The 17,585-nt window shown below is 40.6% G+C and overlaps 1 protein-coding gene across 5 annotated transcripts in view; it reads right to left on the minus strand.

Moving 5' to 3' along the window:
• Window positions 1-17,585, minus strand: part of CPNE4 (copine 4) — a 493,898-nt gene that overhangs the window by 43,224 nt on the left and 433,089 nt on the right. For all 5 annotated transcript variants that reach the window (XM_041733665.1, XM_041733664.1, XM_041733667.1 and 2 more), the window contains one exon: window positions 2,314-2,412. In XM_041733665.1, coding sequence (XP_041589599.1) covers window positions 2,314-2,412 — 99 coding nt within the window. The remainder of the gene's footprint in view (window positions 1-2,313; window positions 2,413-17,585) is intronic.

Consider the following 17,585-nt stretch of genomic DNA (forward strand, 5'->3'; position numbering starts at 1 on the left):
CCCTCAGGACTTTATAATGCTATTCCCTCAGCCTACATGCTTGTCCCTTGCTTGTTACATGGTTGGCTTCTTCTCATCTTTAAGGGACTACAACTTAAATGCTGCCTTTTTAGATTATCTTCCCAGTACCATGTACCATACCTTTATACTAAACTTGTTCAGTTTTTTATAGCATTTGTCACAGACTATAACTACATCTTAATTTTCTGTTTGATTCATGTTTATATTTTACTCTGATCCACAGTCATGACACACCTAGAGCTTGGCACTTAGTTCCATAATAAATACTAGTAGAATCAATAAATAAGAGAACATTTCCCACAGTGAAAATGTGCCCAAAAGGGGCTGAATGATTGGACTAAATAAAATCTTTCTGGTATCTCAGTGATACAGAAAAGTACATAGCATAGCAAAGATTCATTTCCTCAGTGGGACTTAAAGATTCATGTCTGTTTGTTTCAAAGCATCAGACTTTGGTGTTCTTCAGTTATAATACATGCTATAATTTTACTTTTAATACCCTCTCAGGAACCTAAAGATGAAATTTCCCCCCATTTATTGATTTGGCTATTTCTGCTTATAGAGGAAAACAGGACACAACTTTGTGAAACTTTTTAAACTCTAATACAGGGTATCAATAACTCATTGATTTATTAGCTCACTAGGGCCTGGTTCAACAGACCAACCACTTCTCTGACTATCTTGTTATCCCGGGTGAAACTTCACTTATAATTTAGTGTTGGTTTTTTGTTTTTAAGATTTTATTTATTTATTTGAGAGAGAAGGGGAGAGAGAGGGGAGAGAGGGAGAGAGAGAGAGAGAGAGAGAGAGAGAGAGCATGAGACACTGGCAGAGGGAGATGGAGAAGCAGACTCCCCACTGAGCAGGCAGCCTGATTGCAGGACCACATGGGATAGAGTCAAATCCCTGGGATCATGACCTAAGCCGAAGGCAGATGCTTAACAGACTGAACCACCCAGGTGTCCCAATTTAGTGTTGGTTTTGACTGTGGCCCTGAAACTGCATGCCTGCTTGTGGTAGAGTTCTCCCCATGTTTCACACCTTGCTTGCAATACTAGATATTTAATAGAGCATTATATGACAGGTTCTGTGGGAGCTATGTAGAAAGTTGCCCTTGATTTTCTAGACCAATTATAAGTACTTGAACAATGGTCTGATTCAGATTAAGCTTCCAGTTCTAAAGAATGTTAGTTTATTCCCATTAAGCCTAGGTATATTTTGACCTTATTTAATATCTGAAAGAAGAGACCTGAAAAGTGAGTTGTGACATCCTCTGTTATCAGCATTTCTTTTTTTCTTCTTTTAAGATTTTATTTATTTATTCATGACAGACACACACAGAGAGAGGCAGAAACAGAAGCAGGCTCCATGCAGGGAGCCCTATGTGGAACTCAATTCCAGGACTCCAGGACCATGCCCTGAGCCAAAGGCCATAACCGGCTGAGCCACCCAGGAATCCCTGTTATCAGCATTTCTGAGCTGGCCAGGTATAGGATCTTATCTCTAAGAGAAAGAGCTTTCTCAAAGCTACTGAATGCTCAGCTGTCACTCTTTTCCCAGAGTAAGAATGTCAGGTATTTTGGGTGAGTTCCCCTGAGACAAAGATTTAAGTGTTAAGTAGTTTATTTAGGAGGCAATACCAGGAAGCACCAACCGAGGAGTGGCGAGTTGAGAGGCAGAGGCTGCCACAGAGGTGTGCAAGTCAGTTACTGTGGGCAACCAGGGCTCATTGCTGCTGGGAAACTCTAGAAAACTGCATAGAACGTGCACTAAGAATTCTGCACCCCGCAGGGTCAAGGGAGCTGGGGTATTTATACTTCAACCCCTATTAGTTACTTGTTGAGGGCTGCTCCCTGGAAGGAGCCTGATGCAGGACTTGATCTCAGGACCCTGGGATCACAACCTGAGCCCAAAACAGATGCTCAACCACTGAACTATCCAGGTGCCCCATCACCTTCATTTTTTAAGTGAGAAAACTGAGGCATAGAGAGGTGAAGTCACTTGTCCAAGATTACACAGCTAAAGGAAATTAGAAACATTCTCATCTGACCTCTGTTTTACTGATAGAGAAGCTGTACCACACTAGAGCAGTGTCTTCTGCAAGGTCACACTAGTTGCTTTGGGTTAAGTTAGTATGAGAATCTAAATACTCAAATCTCACCATGCTCCCTACTCATTACATGAAATCAAATATTGATATCTCCTCTCTAGGTGCTCCATGTGTAATGGGTGCTCAGGATGCATCATGAGAGAAGTGTCTGGGGGAAATGCCATGTGTGGTTTACCACCTACCTGTTTCCCTTCCATTGCTCCCCTCATCTCCTTGAATGTTGAGGTGAATTCTCCAATGAAGTCGTGTTTGCCGTTGGAGTCCCAGTCCCATACTATGCACTGCAAGAGAAAGAAGTATCATTTTTTTTAAAATTAAGAATGCATTCACAGTAGCTGAAGGCAGTGCAAACTTTATGAGGAAGAACTGATAAGAGATGCCTAGTCTGGAACAAAAGCCCAGCACTCTAGGATTGTGGCATGTGGAATGTAGTATGCCTTTGGTTTCTATAATTTTTTAATTAGATTTTTAATATTAATTCCAGTGTAGTTAACATACAGCGTTATATTAGTTTCAGGTGTACAATATAGCAATCAACACTTCTATACATGACTCAGTGTTCATCATGATAGATGTACTCTTAATCCCCTTCATCTATTTTACCTATCCCGATCCCCACCTCCTCCCCTCTGGTAACCATCAGTTTGTTCTCTACAGCTAAGAGTCTGTTTCTTGCTTTGTCTCTCTCTTTCCCTCTTTGCTTCTTTGTTTTGTTTCTTAAATTCCACATATGAGTGACATCATACAGTATTTGTCTTTCTCTGACTTATTTCATTTAGTATTATACTCTCTACATCCATCTATGTTGTTGTAAGTGGTAAGAGCTCATTCCCAGTGATTTCTGGAGTCTTCACTTAGCCTTATTGCCACAATCTCAAACTAGTCACTGTGATTCAACAGTGACTAATAATCTTTCCATTTTTCCAGATAAGGTTAACAGGACCAAAAGGATATGAGTGACTCACCAAAGGACCATCTAGTGAATGGGAACCTGGGATGTGAAGGCAGATGTCCTAACTCCACTTCCAGTGTTTTCTACACAGCAAAGCCTCCCTGGTCTACAGGTGGAAACGCATGCCTGACTCCATTATCTGTAGCTCATGTTTAATGATTTGAACAGGACCATATTAGTCACATTTTCTTTTTTTATTTTATTTTTTTCTGAAGGCAAAAGGGCAATGCTAACAATAATGAGTAAGAAGGCAAATAAGTGAAGTCTTTAACTGTACCCATATGGAAAACAGTGACAGATAAGTCACACTGGTAAATATCAGGCACCCCTCACACATGAGATGGTTGCTTCTAACATGAGGGCTCTAACAATATTAAGGCTAAATTCTGGGCTCCCAACCAACACTCTGTAGAGTGACTCAGATTAAATCAGTAGCCATCATTCTGTTTGGTTACATATTCTTAGGCAAAGAAGGAGTTCTGCATTTTGTTTCCAGGGTGCAGGTTGTGGAGTAGGGTCTCAGGCACTGTGGATACAACTTCTAGATCTTAAGCTAGTGATTTGCACTGACGAAGTCTCAGATCTCAAATAAGACCAAGGCAGCAAAGGAGAACTTTTACTGCAAAGTTTCCTCTGGAACATTCGGGTTCTAAGAGGTGGCCTGGTCCTTCCTCAGTATGCAGATCCCATTGGCCAGTCCTGTCTGAAAAACCTGACTTGAATCTATTCTCTGGTCCTGTGAGATGACCCAGACCTAAAATGAAATGTGTCCAAAATGAAACATGATTTCCTCCGTGAATTCATTCCTGCTCTTTTAATTTTCTGCCATGGTGAATTGCACCAACACTCATCCAGTTGCTACAAGGAGAAAACTGAGTGTCATTCCTGATATTCCACTCCCCCTTGCTCCCACATCAACTCCAGTGCATTCTATCTCCCAACTATGTTTGGACCCCAACACTGTCACCTGCATTACCAGTCTGGTCTCCTTACTCTCCCCAGTGTGTCCCCCCTCCCCCCCACCATCCATAATCCACCAGTCAGGCTCATTTCCTGCTTAAAATCAAAATGCTTATAGGCTAACTAAGGTCTTCTAAGGGCTTTCATGATGTGACTTCCTGTATATCCCCAAATTCACCCTTTATGATCCATGTGTACAGTATTTTAAATACTGTAAAATGAATTAAATTCATTTTAATATGAAGTTGCTTGGAATGAAAAGCATTTGCTAAGAAGTATTTGCAAAGAACTTTTTTGAGGCATCTGGTTTTTTTTTTATTTTTTAAAGATTATATTTATTTGAGACAAGAGAGTGTGCAAGAGAGAGAGAGCATGAGTGGGGAGGAGGGAAGGGGTGGAGCAGAGAGAGAGGGAGAAGCAGGGTCCCTGCTGAGCAGGGAGCCCAATGCAGGGCTTTATTCCAGGACCTGAGCCAAAGGTAGACACTTAACCAACTGAGCCACCCAGGAGCCCCCTTTTTTGAGGCATCTTGGAGAAAAACAAATTTCTCAACTTTTGCTTTCTCTTTCAATATGGAGGCCATGGTAGATAATTCTTTTGCATGGAAAACATTCATAAGTCCTTTGGTTATGGAGGAGATTATCTTAGAATAAATCAAAATGGAAGAGGTTAAAACAAAAGGAGCTCAACTGCTCTGCTGAATAAAGTAATGTCAAGTTGAGTTTTCCCTTTGCAACTAGAGACATAGACATAGGACCCAGGGGTGTGGGTTGAGAAGAAGTTTAGTAAGGGTTCATCAGAGGGCTGAAGACAGACCTGACATTGGAGTAGGAGGAGGTAAGAGACAAGTAAGGAACTTTGAAAATGGTGAGGTCTAAATTTCAAGGTTAGGTTGTTTGGATATCTCTCCCCTCATGTGTCCTCTCTACTTCCTCCTCTCCTGTTATCCCTGAGACTCTAGTAAATCTGCCACCCATAACATTATGCTGGTGGTGACTTGGAGAATAAAGGTGAGGGGCTGTGTCCATGTTTTGGGACAAGTAGACCAGAGAGCACTGTGATATGTCCCATAGGGATTGCAGACTGAGGGGAACAGGGCTGTGGAGGGAGAGCCAGACAGATTACTCCTAGGAATGGAACCCACAAAAACCCTGGTGAGGGTATCAACTTCCACAGTACATGGAGTTAGAACTCAAGATATCTTATCTAGATTTTGAAAGAATCTTTGACCCCAGGAAGTTGGAGAATTAGAATTATCATTCAGCTGAAACCATTCAACTTACACTAACTTTTTGGTCACTACATGTTTACTCAATTGATAGATGCTAAAAGTAAACTACTGATTGTATCTGTTATGTGAATCTGAGTCTCCAAGTGAGGGAAATGCACAGCAGAGTCCCCGATGACCCAGGATGGACATTTGTATCTACAAGAAATAAATCACCGCTGTTGTCAGCCACTGAGATTGCCACAGCATAACTCAGTCTGAGAACCATTTAAGTACTTAAAGTGCTGTCGTAGGGAAAGGTATTTCAATTTACTTTGTTGGACTCCAAAAGAAGGAAAACAAATTTTGTAGGAACGTTACAAAGAAGTAACAAATAAAAGAATTTCTCAGGAATTAAACTGTCCAGAAATAAAGTTAACTGCGTAAGAGTGAGTGTTTTATTGTTGGAAATGTTTAAGAAGAAACTGGAAGACTATGCCCAAAAAATGTGGTAGAGAGAGTCAAGCAGAGAATGTTATAGAGGATTTGGTGGGATATTCTTTGCGTTTTCTTCTAACTCGGAGATGCTAAGATTGGTTGGAGTTGTATAGGTTGCAAAATAATGTCATTGAAAGGCTTAGCTCTTTCTGGTTGAAATGCTAAGCAATGTGATGTATGTAGGAGTGATGAGAACCCCCTTTTTCATTCAGAGTAGGACAAAGTCCTATCTGATTTATTACAATGAAGAGTGGAACCAATCAATGATTCATCCATTTGGAAAAATCGCTCAGACTGTGCATTGTACATACCACATTGTTGAACACTGTCAGTTGATCTGTGGTTACTACAACCAGGTGTTTTTCTCCTTGCTTGCCAGCCCCTCCTTACTGACTCTCCCACCTTACACAGGTATGACCTGGGCCTGGACACAGAAAGAAAGAAGGGTGGTCCTTGGGCCCCTGTTCACAGCTCTTAACTCTGCCTGGTAGTGAATACAGCCATGGGACACCTGAGACTGACACTCAGATACTCTTCTACCTTGAGGAGCAGATAAAAAGGCAGAGGGCAGAAACACATGAGAGGAAAGAAGTGAAGCAGCCATTTAAATTCTTTTCTGCCTTGGGAAAGAGGTTGCATCCCCTTCTTCCTGCCTCCCTGGTCATAGTAGAATATAGAAAAAGCAAGAGGGGATGCACACAGTACTTCAGTTTGTCACAGAATCTTAGGCAAAGACCACGTCACTCCTTTTTTGTCCTCCCATAGGTTCCTTAGGTCATGCTGTGGTTAGTTACTTTCCCTCCTTCCACCTGCCATCTGCAAATTTCAGGACATTTGTAATGTGCCATCTCTCAGGGGCAGAAAAGGAGTGACCACTAACCTCCATGGGCTACAGGGTGAGTCAGGTTTGACAGGACTCTAGTCCTGGCCTCCCAGGGGCAGGCCCTGCCGCTTACATGGGCTCTGCTTCTTCGATTGGCTAGCATTTCTCATATGGCAGACGCAGAATTCTGTTTTGACCTATTTCAGAAGGGACCCTAAAGGAAGGAAGACACAGTGAAGCAGAAAAACAAAAACACTCTTCCTGTCTCTCCCTGCCACAGAGCTGGCTTGTGACAGCTCTGATGCGGTTGAGAGAGGAATGCATCTGGGTGAAAAGTAAACAGATCAACTGTCCTGTAGAAAAACTGAGACGGAGAAAGGGTTCTTGGTGTGAATCAATAAGGAAGCCTTGACAGATCTGTGAGAGATCAGCAGCTGGAGACTCCAGGAGCCAGAAAGCTTCTCAAGTCCCTGTATCCCACAGTGGAGTTTAGGATGCAATCTTACGATGTCTGAGCTCCACAGACATCCAAGCAACTCCCTCATTTTACAAAGAAGGAAATGGTGGCTGAAAAGTGAAGTGGCTTCTTTGAGTTCACCCAGTGCAGGGCTGGGACTAAAATCCAGGTTTCCCAGCTCCCTGATTTCCCAGCTGCCACATGAATAGCAAATTATAGTAATTAAAACATATATAGTGCTTACTGTATACCAGACATTGTCCTGAGCACTTTGTTTTATGTATAAAATATATATCTCTCAACTCATTTAATCCCCGCAACAATTTATTGTTATGCTCATTTTATGGATGAGGAAACAGAGGCACAGAGAGGTAAAGTAAGTTTCCCAAGACCACCCGGCTAACACTAGATAATCTTTGAACTAAAAGAAGTTCATAACTTGTCTTAACTGACCATCTTTTATGAACCTATGCCCCTTGGTTTATGGTCTTAAATCCTTTATGACAACCTTGAAATATCAGTATTATTATTACCATTCACAGGTAATTGTCATTCACAGGCTTAGAGAGATTAAGTGACTTGACTGGACACCTAGAGAGTGACGAAGATGAGTCTGAATCCAGGTTTCTGGTGCCAAAGCTGATACATTTTTTGTTATCCCATACAGCCGCTTAATGGAAGCAGAAATTCATAGTTGAGGTCTTCTTAGTTTGCTCTGTATAAAAAAACCCATTCTGTGATTGAAACTATAAACTACTAGGATTCTCTGAAGATCAATGAACACACCAAGCAACAGAGAGAACCTGTTCACTATTTCCATGCAAGAGGCTGCACAGACAGCCGCACATGCATGGTCTCTGGGGTCTTTAGCTCTGCCTGTGAAATGCATGGATAGATGTGTCTTGAGAGTTTGCATTACTCCATCCTGTTCTTATCTTACATTTGTATGGAACCCATTATAAGAAAGGTATGCCAACTTATTGTTCATTAGCCTTTTGTGATGGTCACTTTTACATGTCAACTTGGCTAGGCTACAGTCCTGTTATTTAATCAAACACTAATCTAGGTTTGCAGTGAAATTATTTTATAGACAATGTTGATCAGTTCATAATCAGTTGACTTTAAAATAAGGGGAATTTTGTGGCTCCATATGAATTTTAGGATCATGTTTCTATTTCTGTTAAAACAACAACAACAAAACACCACTGGGATTTTGATGGCGATAACACTGAATCTATAGATCACGTGGAGGAGTATGGGTATTTTGAACCATATGAAGTCTTCCAACACATGAACATGGAATGTCTTTCCATTTATTTGTGTCTCCTTTAATTTCATCAGTGTTTTATAGTTTCCAATGTGCATTCTTTTGCCTCCTTGGTTAAGTTTATTCCTAAGTATTTTATTATTTTTGATGCTATTGTAAGTGGGACCGTTTTCTTTTTTTTTTTTTTATTTTTTTTTTTTTATTTTTTTTTTTTTAATTTTTATTTATTTATGATAGTCACACAGAGAGAGAGAGAGAGAGAGAGGCAGAGACACAGGCAGAGGGAGAAGCAGGCTCCATGCACCGGGAGCCTGACGTGGGATTCGATCCCGGGTCTCCAGGATCGCGCCCTGGGCCAAAGGCAGGCGCCAAACTGCTGCGCCACCCAGGGATCCCGACCGTTTTCTTTTTTAAATTCAATTAGCCAACATATTGTATATCATTAGTTTCAGAGGGACTGTTTTCTTAATTTCCTTTTTGGATGGTTCATTATCAGTGTATAGAAACACAACTGACTTTTGTATGTTGATTTTGTATCCTGTAAGCTTACTGAATTTGTGTATTCTAACAGTTCTTTTTGGTGGAGTCTATGGGGTTTTCTACATATAGGAATCATGTCACTTGCAACCAGATCATTTTACTTCTTCTTTTCCAATTTATTTTTATTTATTTTCTTTCTTTCTTTTTTCTTTCCTAATTGCTCTGGCTATGATTTCTAGTACTGTATTGAATAAAAGTGGCAAAAGTGGGCATCCTTATCTTGTTCCTGATCTTAAAGGAAAAGCTTTCAATTTTTCACCATTATGATATTATCTGTGGACTTGTCATATATGTCCTTTATCATTTTGGATATATATTCCTTTATACCTAGTTTGTAGAGCATTTTATTATGAAACAGTGTTGAATTCTGTCAACCCAGAATAGCCAAAGCAATCTTAAAAAAGAACAAAATGGGACACATCTCACTTGTAATTCCAAAATATATTACAAAGCTACAGTGATTAAAACAGCATGAAATTGGCATAAAGACAAACCTGTAGGCTAATGAGAAAGAACAGAAAGCTCTGAAATAAATTCACACATGTATGGTCAACCAATTTTGGACAAAGGTGTCAAGAATGTACAACGAAGAATAGTCTCTTCAACAAGTGATGTTGGGAAAACTGGATATCCAAATGGAAAGAAGGAAAGAAGGAAAGAGAGAGAGAGAGAGAGAGAAACTAGGTCCCCATATTTTCTATACACAAAAATCAACTCAAAATGGATTAAGGATTTAAGCATAAGAACTGAAACTGTTAAAACTACTACAAGAAAACATGGGAGAAAGCCTTCTTGACATTGTTCTTGGTAATGATTTCTTGGCTATGAGACCAAAAGCATAGGCAGCAAAACCAAAAGTAGACAAGTGGGATTATGTCAAACTAAAAAGCCCCTATTCATAAAAAGAATCAACAAATGAAAAGGTATCTTATTAAATGAGAGAAAATATCTGCAAACTATGTATCTGATAAGGGGTTAATTTCCAAAATATACAAGGAACTCCTACAACTCAACAGCAAAAACTCAATAGCCCAATTAAAAAAAAAAAAAGGACAAATGTCCCGAGTAGACATTTCTCCAAAGAAGATATAAAAATGGCCAACAGGTATATGAAATGATGCTCAACATCATTAATTATCAGGGAATGCAAATCAGAACTACAATGAGATATCACCTCACATCTGTTAGGATGGTTATTATTTTAAAAAACACAAGAAAAAAATAACAATTGTTGAAAAGGATGTGGAGAAACTGGTGTTCTTGTACACTGTTGGTGGGATTGTTCAATGGTGTAGTAGCTATGGAAAACAGTTTAAAGGTTTCTTAAACAATTAAAAGTATAAGTATTGTATGATCTAGCAATTTCATTTCTGGGTATACATCCAAAAGAATTGAAGTCAGTATCTCAAAGATATCTGCACTCCTGTGTTCAGTGCAGCATTATTTCATAATAGCTAAGATACAGAAACAACCCAAGTGTCCACAGACAGATGAATGAGAAAGAAAATGTGACATACACGCACACAGAGGAATATTATTCAGCCTTTAAAAAGAAGGAAATATTGATATTTGTGACAACATGGATGGACATTATGCTAAGTGAAATAAGCTAGTCACAGAAAGATAAATATGGCTTGATTCTACTTTTATGAGGTATCTATAGGACTCAAACTCATAAAACAGAGAATACAAAAGTAGTTGCTAGGGGCTCGGGGGTGGGGGAATCAAGAAGGTGTTGTTTCATGGTTATAAAGCTTCAGTTAGGCTAGATGAATAAGTTCTAGGTATCTGCTGTAAAAAATAGTGCTTATAGTTAACAATATGGTATTGTGTACTTCAAGACTTGTTGAAAGAGTTGATCTCATGTTAAGTGTTTTTGCAACAAAGGATAGAGGGCATGTTGGGAGGTGTTGGATATGTCTATCAGTTTAATTGTGGTGATGGTATCATGGATGTTTGCATATGTCTGAATTCATCAAATTGTATACATTAAGTATGTATAGTTCTTTTCATACCAATTACATGTCAATAAAGCTGTTAAAAAACAAAGTGAAGAAGATTTTCCTTGATAATCTGGGTGGGCCTGATACAATCATTTGAAAGGCCTTAAGAGCAGAATTGAGGTTTTGTTGGGGAAGAAGAAATTCTGCCTTTGGACTGTAACTCCAGCTTATGCCTAGGAGTTCCAGCTTGCCCTTCCTGATGGCCTGCTCTAGGCTCTAGGGATTTCAGACTTGTCCAGTCACCCCAACCACGTAAGCCAATTTCTTCCAATAAATCTCTTAAAATATATCTCCCACCAGTTCTGTTTCTCTGGTTAACTGTGACTGGTGCACTTTTCTTCACCTCCTCCCTTGCATTCATGTACCCACACTTAGAAATGAGTTTTCAGTGGTTTTCCCGTACTGAGATGCCAGCATTTATTAAACATGTACTTTGTCCCAGGCATTTTTCTAAGCACTTCACATAGCCAAACTCATTTAACCTTCACAGTAACCCTACTACTGAAGAGCGTTGTCTAAGGTGTGGCTGACTTTGACATCAGAGTTTTCAGGGTTAGAATCTGATCCAGTTCCTGGTGGGGATGGGTGAGCTGTCCAAACTGTGATCATAAAACTATAACTGCCATTGATCACTGTACAATTCTCATGGGTAAAAGAAATCTGTTCTTCCCTTGACTTCTCAAATTTTAATTTTTTATAAGCTCCGTCAATTTGTCATTTGTTCAGGTAAAGCAGAATTTGCTGTCAAGTTTCTCCTGGCTCCCTAGTCATACCATCCCCTAAGCTTTCACTTTATATCTGCTTCAACATCTCTGAATACATGGTCATCACTGACCTATATTCACGACTTGAAGGCAACCTCTGAGCACTCAGATTTTTATCAGGGTTTAGCACAATTCTTGGGCACAAGTAAAAATTCGGATAAATACTTGATAAATGAATGAAAAAGCTCTCTCTCCCTGAGTCAAATTGATGGCAGTTCTCTGAATGTTTTGTCCTGTCTACACACTGCAAAGGGAAAGGAAGGTGTTGCTATCATCTTGTTAATTTTTATGAAATGAGACAATTGAACTGGATAATAAGCTTTGGTGATTGTAGAGATGGGTGTAGGGATGCAAAAATGGGATATGGACATAATTTAATGATTGCAGTCACAGTTGCTAGGGGCTGGGAAGCAGGAGAGCTAAGTTCTAGTCTGAGCTCTGCAGGTAGTGCTGTGTGACCTCGGGAAGGATTCTCAACCTCTGTGCCTTGGTTTCCTTCTCTATAAAGTGGGTGTTTGGGGAATGAGAATTGCAACAAATGTTCTGTGAGGTCCCTTTCAGATCCAGAATTCCCTAATTACATGGCATTGCGTCTTTATTCCTTTTTCAGCTTTCTGTTCCAAAGTCTGAGACTATTATATTAAAGCAATACAATTCTTAATTATTAATACATGGTTAATTTAGCAATACTTCCTTTGTTCTCTTTTGTTAGGTATAATTATACACTTTTGAGAGCTAAAAGTCCATTGTTCATTGTCTCATGGTGATCCTCACAAAAGCTCTCCCTTCCCCAAGAAAAAGGGTTCATTTTTACAGATGATCCTAAATACAATAAAGCAATGAAAGGCGGCTTATTCCCAAGTGCAGAACTAGCATGAGTTGAATGAGGCTGTGAACTTGCCTTTATTTCTCTACATCCAGGGCCCTCGTCATACCACATAGCTTCACAATATACTCCTGCCAGGTGCCTTTCCAATGGAAAAGCTTTTTTAACCATTCCTTTCCTTAAAACATTTTTTTTAAGATTTTATTTATTTATTCATGAGAGACACACACAGAGAGAATGAGAGAGAGAGAAAGAGAGAGAGAGAGAGAGAGAGAGAGAGAGAGAGAGAGGCAGAGACACAGGCAGAGGGAGAAGCAGGCTCCATGCAGGGAGCCCGTTAAGGGACTCGATCCCAGGATCCCTGGATCATGACCTGAGCTGAAGGCAGACGCTCAACTGCTGAGCTACCCAGGCGTCCTTTAAATTTTTTAAAAAATAATCAATTACTTCATGATATCTGACCTCCCTCAGGGAAGAATACACTTATATACATTTTTAATGTTCTCTTTGATAATAAGAACTCTTCAAAATTGCCCAGAATGATTAATCTTCGGAGGGGTTCATTTGAAGGTGGAATTTTAAATTGAGACCATCAAAATTAAATGCTAACAATGTACGAACCAAACTGTGTTCTCGCTTCACTGAGTCTAGACCAGTTTTCTAACCATAGCTTTTATTTTATTTATTTTATTTTTTAAAGATTTATTTATTTATTTATTCATGATAGACATAGAGAGAGAGAGAGAAGCAGAGACACAGGAGGAAAGAGAAGCAGGCTCCATGCTGGGAGCCTGACGTGGGACTCGATCCTGGGACCCCAGGATCGCGCCCTGGGCCAAAGGCAGGCACCAAACTGCTGAGCCACCCAGGGATCCCTAACCATAGCTTTTAGAAAATCAGGAAATATTCTATCATTTTAAGGAGATTTTTGGCAAATACATACAATCATATTTCAGGACAGCCATGATTAGGAATTTGTGAGAATTTCATCCATAATTTAGTATTTGGGATCACTTCTTTTTTGTAAAAATACAATGACAACCCTTAACACAAAATTGGTTTAGTGGTTTATACAGCACTCTAATAATCTACAAAAAGGATATCAAACATATATTTGTTTATTTGATGGTTGTGACTTGGGCATAGGCAGACCTTGGCTGAGCGTGTCCATGGGGAGAGGATCCAAGCTCCCTTGATTATCTTTTAATTACTTTACTGTGATTGCTCATTGCAGATCTGGCAATAACCATCTGATATTGACCCAGCTGTTAGGACAAGAATTAAGAATTAAAAGTAGCTCCTCCATTATGACATGAATACTCTGATTTGGACTTCTGTGTTTTGGGGGGCAGAGTGCCACGTTGAGTAACGACAGAGGGCTTCATAGTAGAACTGAGAATGAAGCTGGATTCAGTTAGATGGTTATATGCATGATCTAGATGGAGGGGAGAGTTTCTCAAATGAACATGTAGTTAAAGCTCCAGAAGTGACAGGCAGAGCAGAGGCCTCGACTATGTCCATAAATTGATGGGGCTGGGAAGCAGAGCTACCTTTGCTGGAACGGTGGGTAGGACTAGTGGAAATCTGTCCATATGACAGCCCAAGTATCTTCTGAGGGACTCTAAGGTGAGGAGAGAGAGTAGGCTGACAAAATGGGTCCAGGAACAAAGAATTGGATTTTACAGGAATGGGGCAAGGCTAGTAGTCTGGTGACAATCACTCAGGTTTTTCCACAGGCCTTACCCCCATGGATTCATGTCTGAATTCTAGGGAGGGGGTTTTCAGTAAAAAGGCAGCCTGAAAGAGCAGTTTTCACAAAACACCAGGGTTTTATGTAGGCCAAGAGAACAGAGAGAATGGTTTTGATGCACTGAGAATCTCAGAATACAGTCCCAGGGACTCAGATGCACTTCCATGCAGTACAGGCTTTGTTTGTGGGCTGAGGGAGGAGGGATGGTGGGGGCAGCAGTAGCAGGAATGTCTGGACGCCCTAGAGGGCACAGCATTGGTACTGACACACTAAGGCATCCGTGCACCAAGTAGCAGCAGCAGAGAGAAAATTGTGCTGGAATCTTTGGGATCCATGGAATATGATCCCCCTTGCCTTGGGATTAATACTTCCGATACAATGAAAGTGGAGGAGGGCCCTCAGCTGGCTTCAGGTGTAGCAGAAGCAGGAGAAAATGCACAAAAGAGGGTGGAGGGCAGGGCAGACCAGATGGCTCAGTGGTTTAGCGCTGCCTTTAGCCCAGGCCTGATCTTGGAGACCCGGGATTGAGTCCCACATCAGGCTCCCTGCGTGGCTCCTGCCTCTCCCTCTGCCAGTGTCTCTGCCTCTCTCCCTCTCTCTGTGTCTCTCATGGATAAATAAATAAAATCTTTAATTCCAGCGGACCCTGTAAATGAGGCTGTGCATAGTCATCTACCATCTGTTTTTCCCTGCCTGGCCTGCCCTCACTCACTGATCCCCACCTCAAGCGGAAACACAGAGCATCTGGGACGTGAATTTTAGATGTAGTGGGGGAGTGCTCTGTGTTCCTTTTCAGTACTGTATGTCCAGAATGACAGGACTTCCTCTAATCCTGAAACTCAGACCAGGTGCTTGGTGGGAGGAAGATCCCAAAGCATGAGCTCCCCTTGTAGACTCTGGTCAGCGCCATTTAACTCAATCTGCTTTTCTGGTTCTAGACTCTCCTGCTGTCACCTGCTGCTTTTTCTTCCAAATCTGCTCTCAATTTATACTTTGCATTTGTCTCATTACATTTCTAGTAACCAGATCAAACTGTCCTTTCCAAAATTAGAGATTGGTTAAAGATGTAATTACCTCCAGGGAGGGAATACCTTGACCTTGGGGTCAATGTGCTAGTGGTTTGATAATGGTAGAAACAGCAGCACTCTTGGAGTCGTTCGTAATTTAATTCAAATGTCTTCCCTTTCATTGGGCAAGTGTGTAATCATTCCCAAATCACTTTGCCTTTTTCTATCCAGTTTATTCATCTGTAAGGTAGGGATGATAATTCCTCTCTACTCTCTAGGTTGTTATAAGAATTTATTTGACACATATATATTCTTTCTTTATCACCTACCATGGACTAGAAATTGTGCTGGCAATGGGTATAAAGAGATGAAAGACATATCTCCTGCCCTCAAGATGCTCACAGTTTAGTGCAGGTGATGCATTTGCAAATACATATAGTTTCACAGAGTGGACATGGCAAAACCAGAGGGTTGTGCCACAGGCTGTCACTGTAACAGTCCGGAAGGCTTCCAAGAGCAAATAAGAAAATAGCACCTGCTAAGTGGCATATACAAGTATAAGAGCTCTTTAATTTATTTATACAGAAGGATAAATGGCTAAAAACAGATCCTTTTATGAGCACAAAGTAAGGACAGATAGAGCAGAAGAGCACTCTGGGTGCCTACAGGGACAACTGGAGGACACGGAGCTACTTTCTCCTTCCTCTTGCTTACCCTTGAGACTGCACTCCTGTGGACTGCAGACTGGAATGCAATCTGCCCAGGTAAATCTCTTGTCTCCCACATGTTACGTGCTCCAGAGACACTGTAAGCATCTCAGAGCAACTCCCTGCAGGAACTTGTTCTATGCCATGCTGAATGCTCCAGGATATGATGTTAGAGATGTGGTGGTGAAAAGGACAGATCTGAGAAGGCACAGAGGTGGGTCCTGGCCTGGCCTCTGATGTTAACCAACTATGAGACATTAAGCAGTTCATTCTACCTCTCTGGGCCTCAGTCCTCTTCTGCAAAATGATTGGCTTGCATTAAAGGAATGATGATAAGAAAATGTTATGCCTAAAGATTAGTATGCCTAAGGAGAGCTTGCTAAGTTTCAGATTCCCAGGACCTAACAGAAATTTTTGACTCACTTTTCTGGGGAGGGTCCCAAGAATCTGCCGTTGAAAAAAGCAACTTAACAGTTTGTATGTATGTGGTCTCTAGACACACTGAAAAAACAATAGACAGAAAATCCAGGAGTCTAGGACAAATGGCAATAATCACATTTATATCCTGGCTCATGCTGGCTTCTTCAATCCAATAAGAAACTTGACCACAAACAGAAAACAACATTCAAGGGCCATCCTGACTCCGTAATGATCGTGCAACGCAGCACTGCTCTGAGCAGACAAGCAACATCCTCAAATGTTATACTCCTGAAAGTGGGACTGAGAGATTCCCAGGAGGGAAGGGCGATGTACACGTTGGTTTTATCTTGCAGTTCACACAGCTCTTCTTCTGGCCTGCGGCCAATCCCTGAGACATCCCACAACGAAGTATGTCACTCTTGGAAGCTTTCATTGGAGATTTATGGCTTTGGGAGGCTTGGTTAATTCAGATAAGCTTCAGAGACTCCCAAATGCTTGTCCAAACCTCTTTAACTTCACACCTCGCTACTCTTTAGGAAGATTGAAGCTCCCATGGTTGTGTGGGCAGAGTGAAGAGGTAGGCTTTGACAGTGACTTATGCCTCAAGCTTTCAGCAAGAGCTCTATCTTCATGATCAAAGTCACTCTGAATTGGTTCAACCTGTACCACTCTTTTCTACCAATTTTACAGGTGTAAGATCTATCTGAGAAACTGATATTCAATCAAGGGCTGATGGGTGTTGGACTCAGGAAACTTCCTTATGTGAATTGCAAATATGAACACAATCTCTACTCAATGCATGTATATTCAATGATATAAGTCAGTCCAGTAGGCTGTTGGGGTATGATATATACTATCCTTAACATATAATGAAGTATGGTTCTCCTTGAGGAGTTCTGAAATTATAAGGGCCTCTTCTGTACTCCCCCTGGCTCCCAGTCTCTCTGTCTCTCTTCTACGTCTTTACCTCCTCTGTATATTTTCTGAAACCTATTGCAGATGAATCTGATATATTTGATGAAAGGAGATTGAAAAAGTGACTATGGATTTTGTTTTTTCATTTCATTTTTTTTCCATTCATTATCACACCTTTATTGAGTATCTACACTGGCAAGAAATAAGCTAGGTGTAATACATAGAGCAATGAATAGTAAAGATAGATGAATTAATTTTTACTCACATAAAGCTTACAGCCTAGTCATAAAAACAGACATTAATCACATATGAGAAAAGTGAAAATTAAGGACTCAACTGGGTAAATGAATGAGTGAAT

Source organism: Vulpes lagopus, chromosome 19 (assembly GCF_018345385.1).
Source record: "Vulpes lagopus strain Blue_001 chromosome 19, ASM1834538v1, whole genome shotgun sequence".
In the NCBI taxonomy this organism is placed as follows: Eukaryota; Metazoa; Chordata; class Mammalia; order Carnivora; family Canidae; genus Vulpes; species Vulpes lagopus.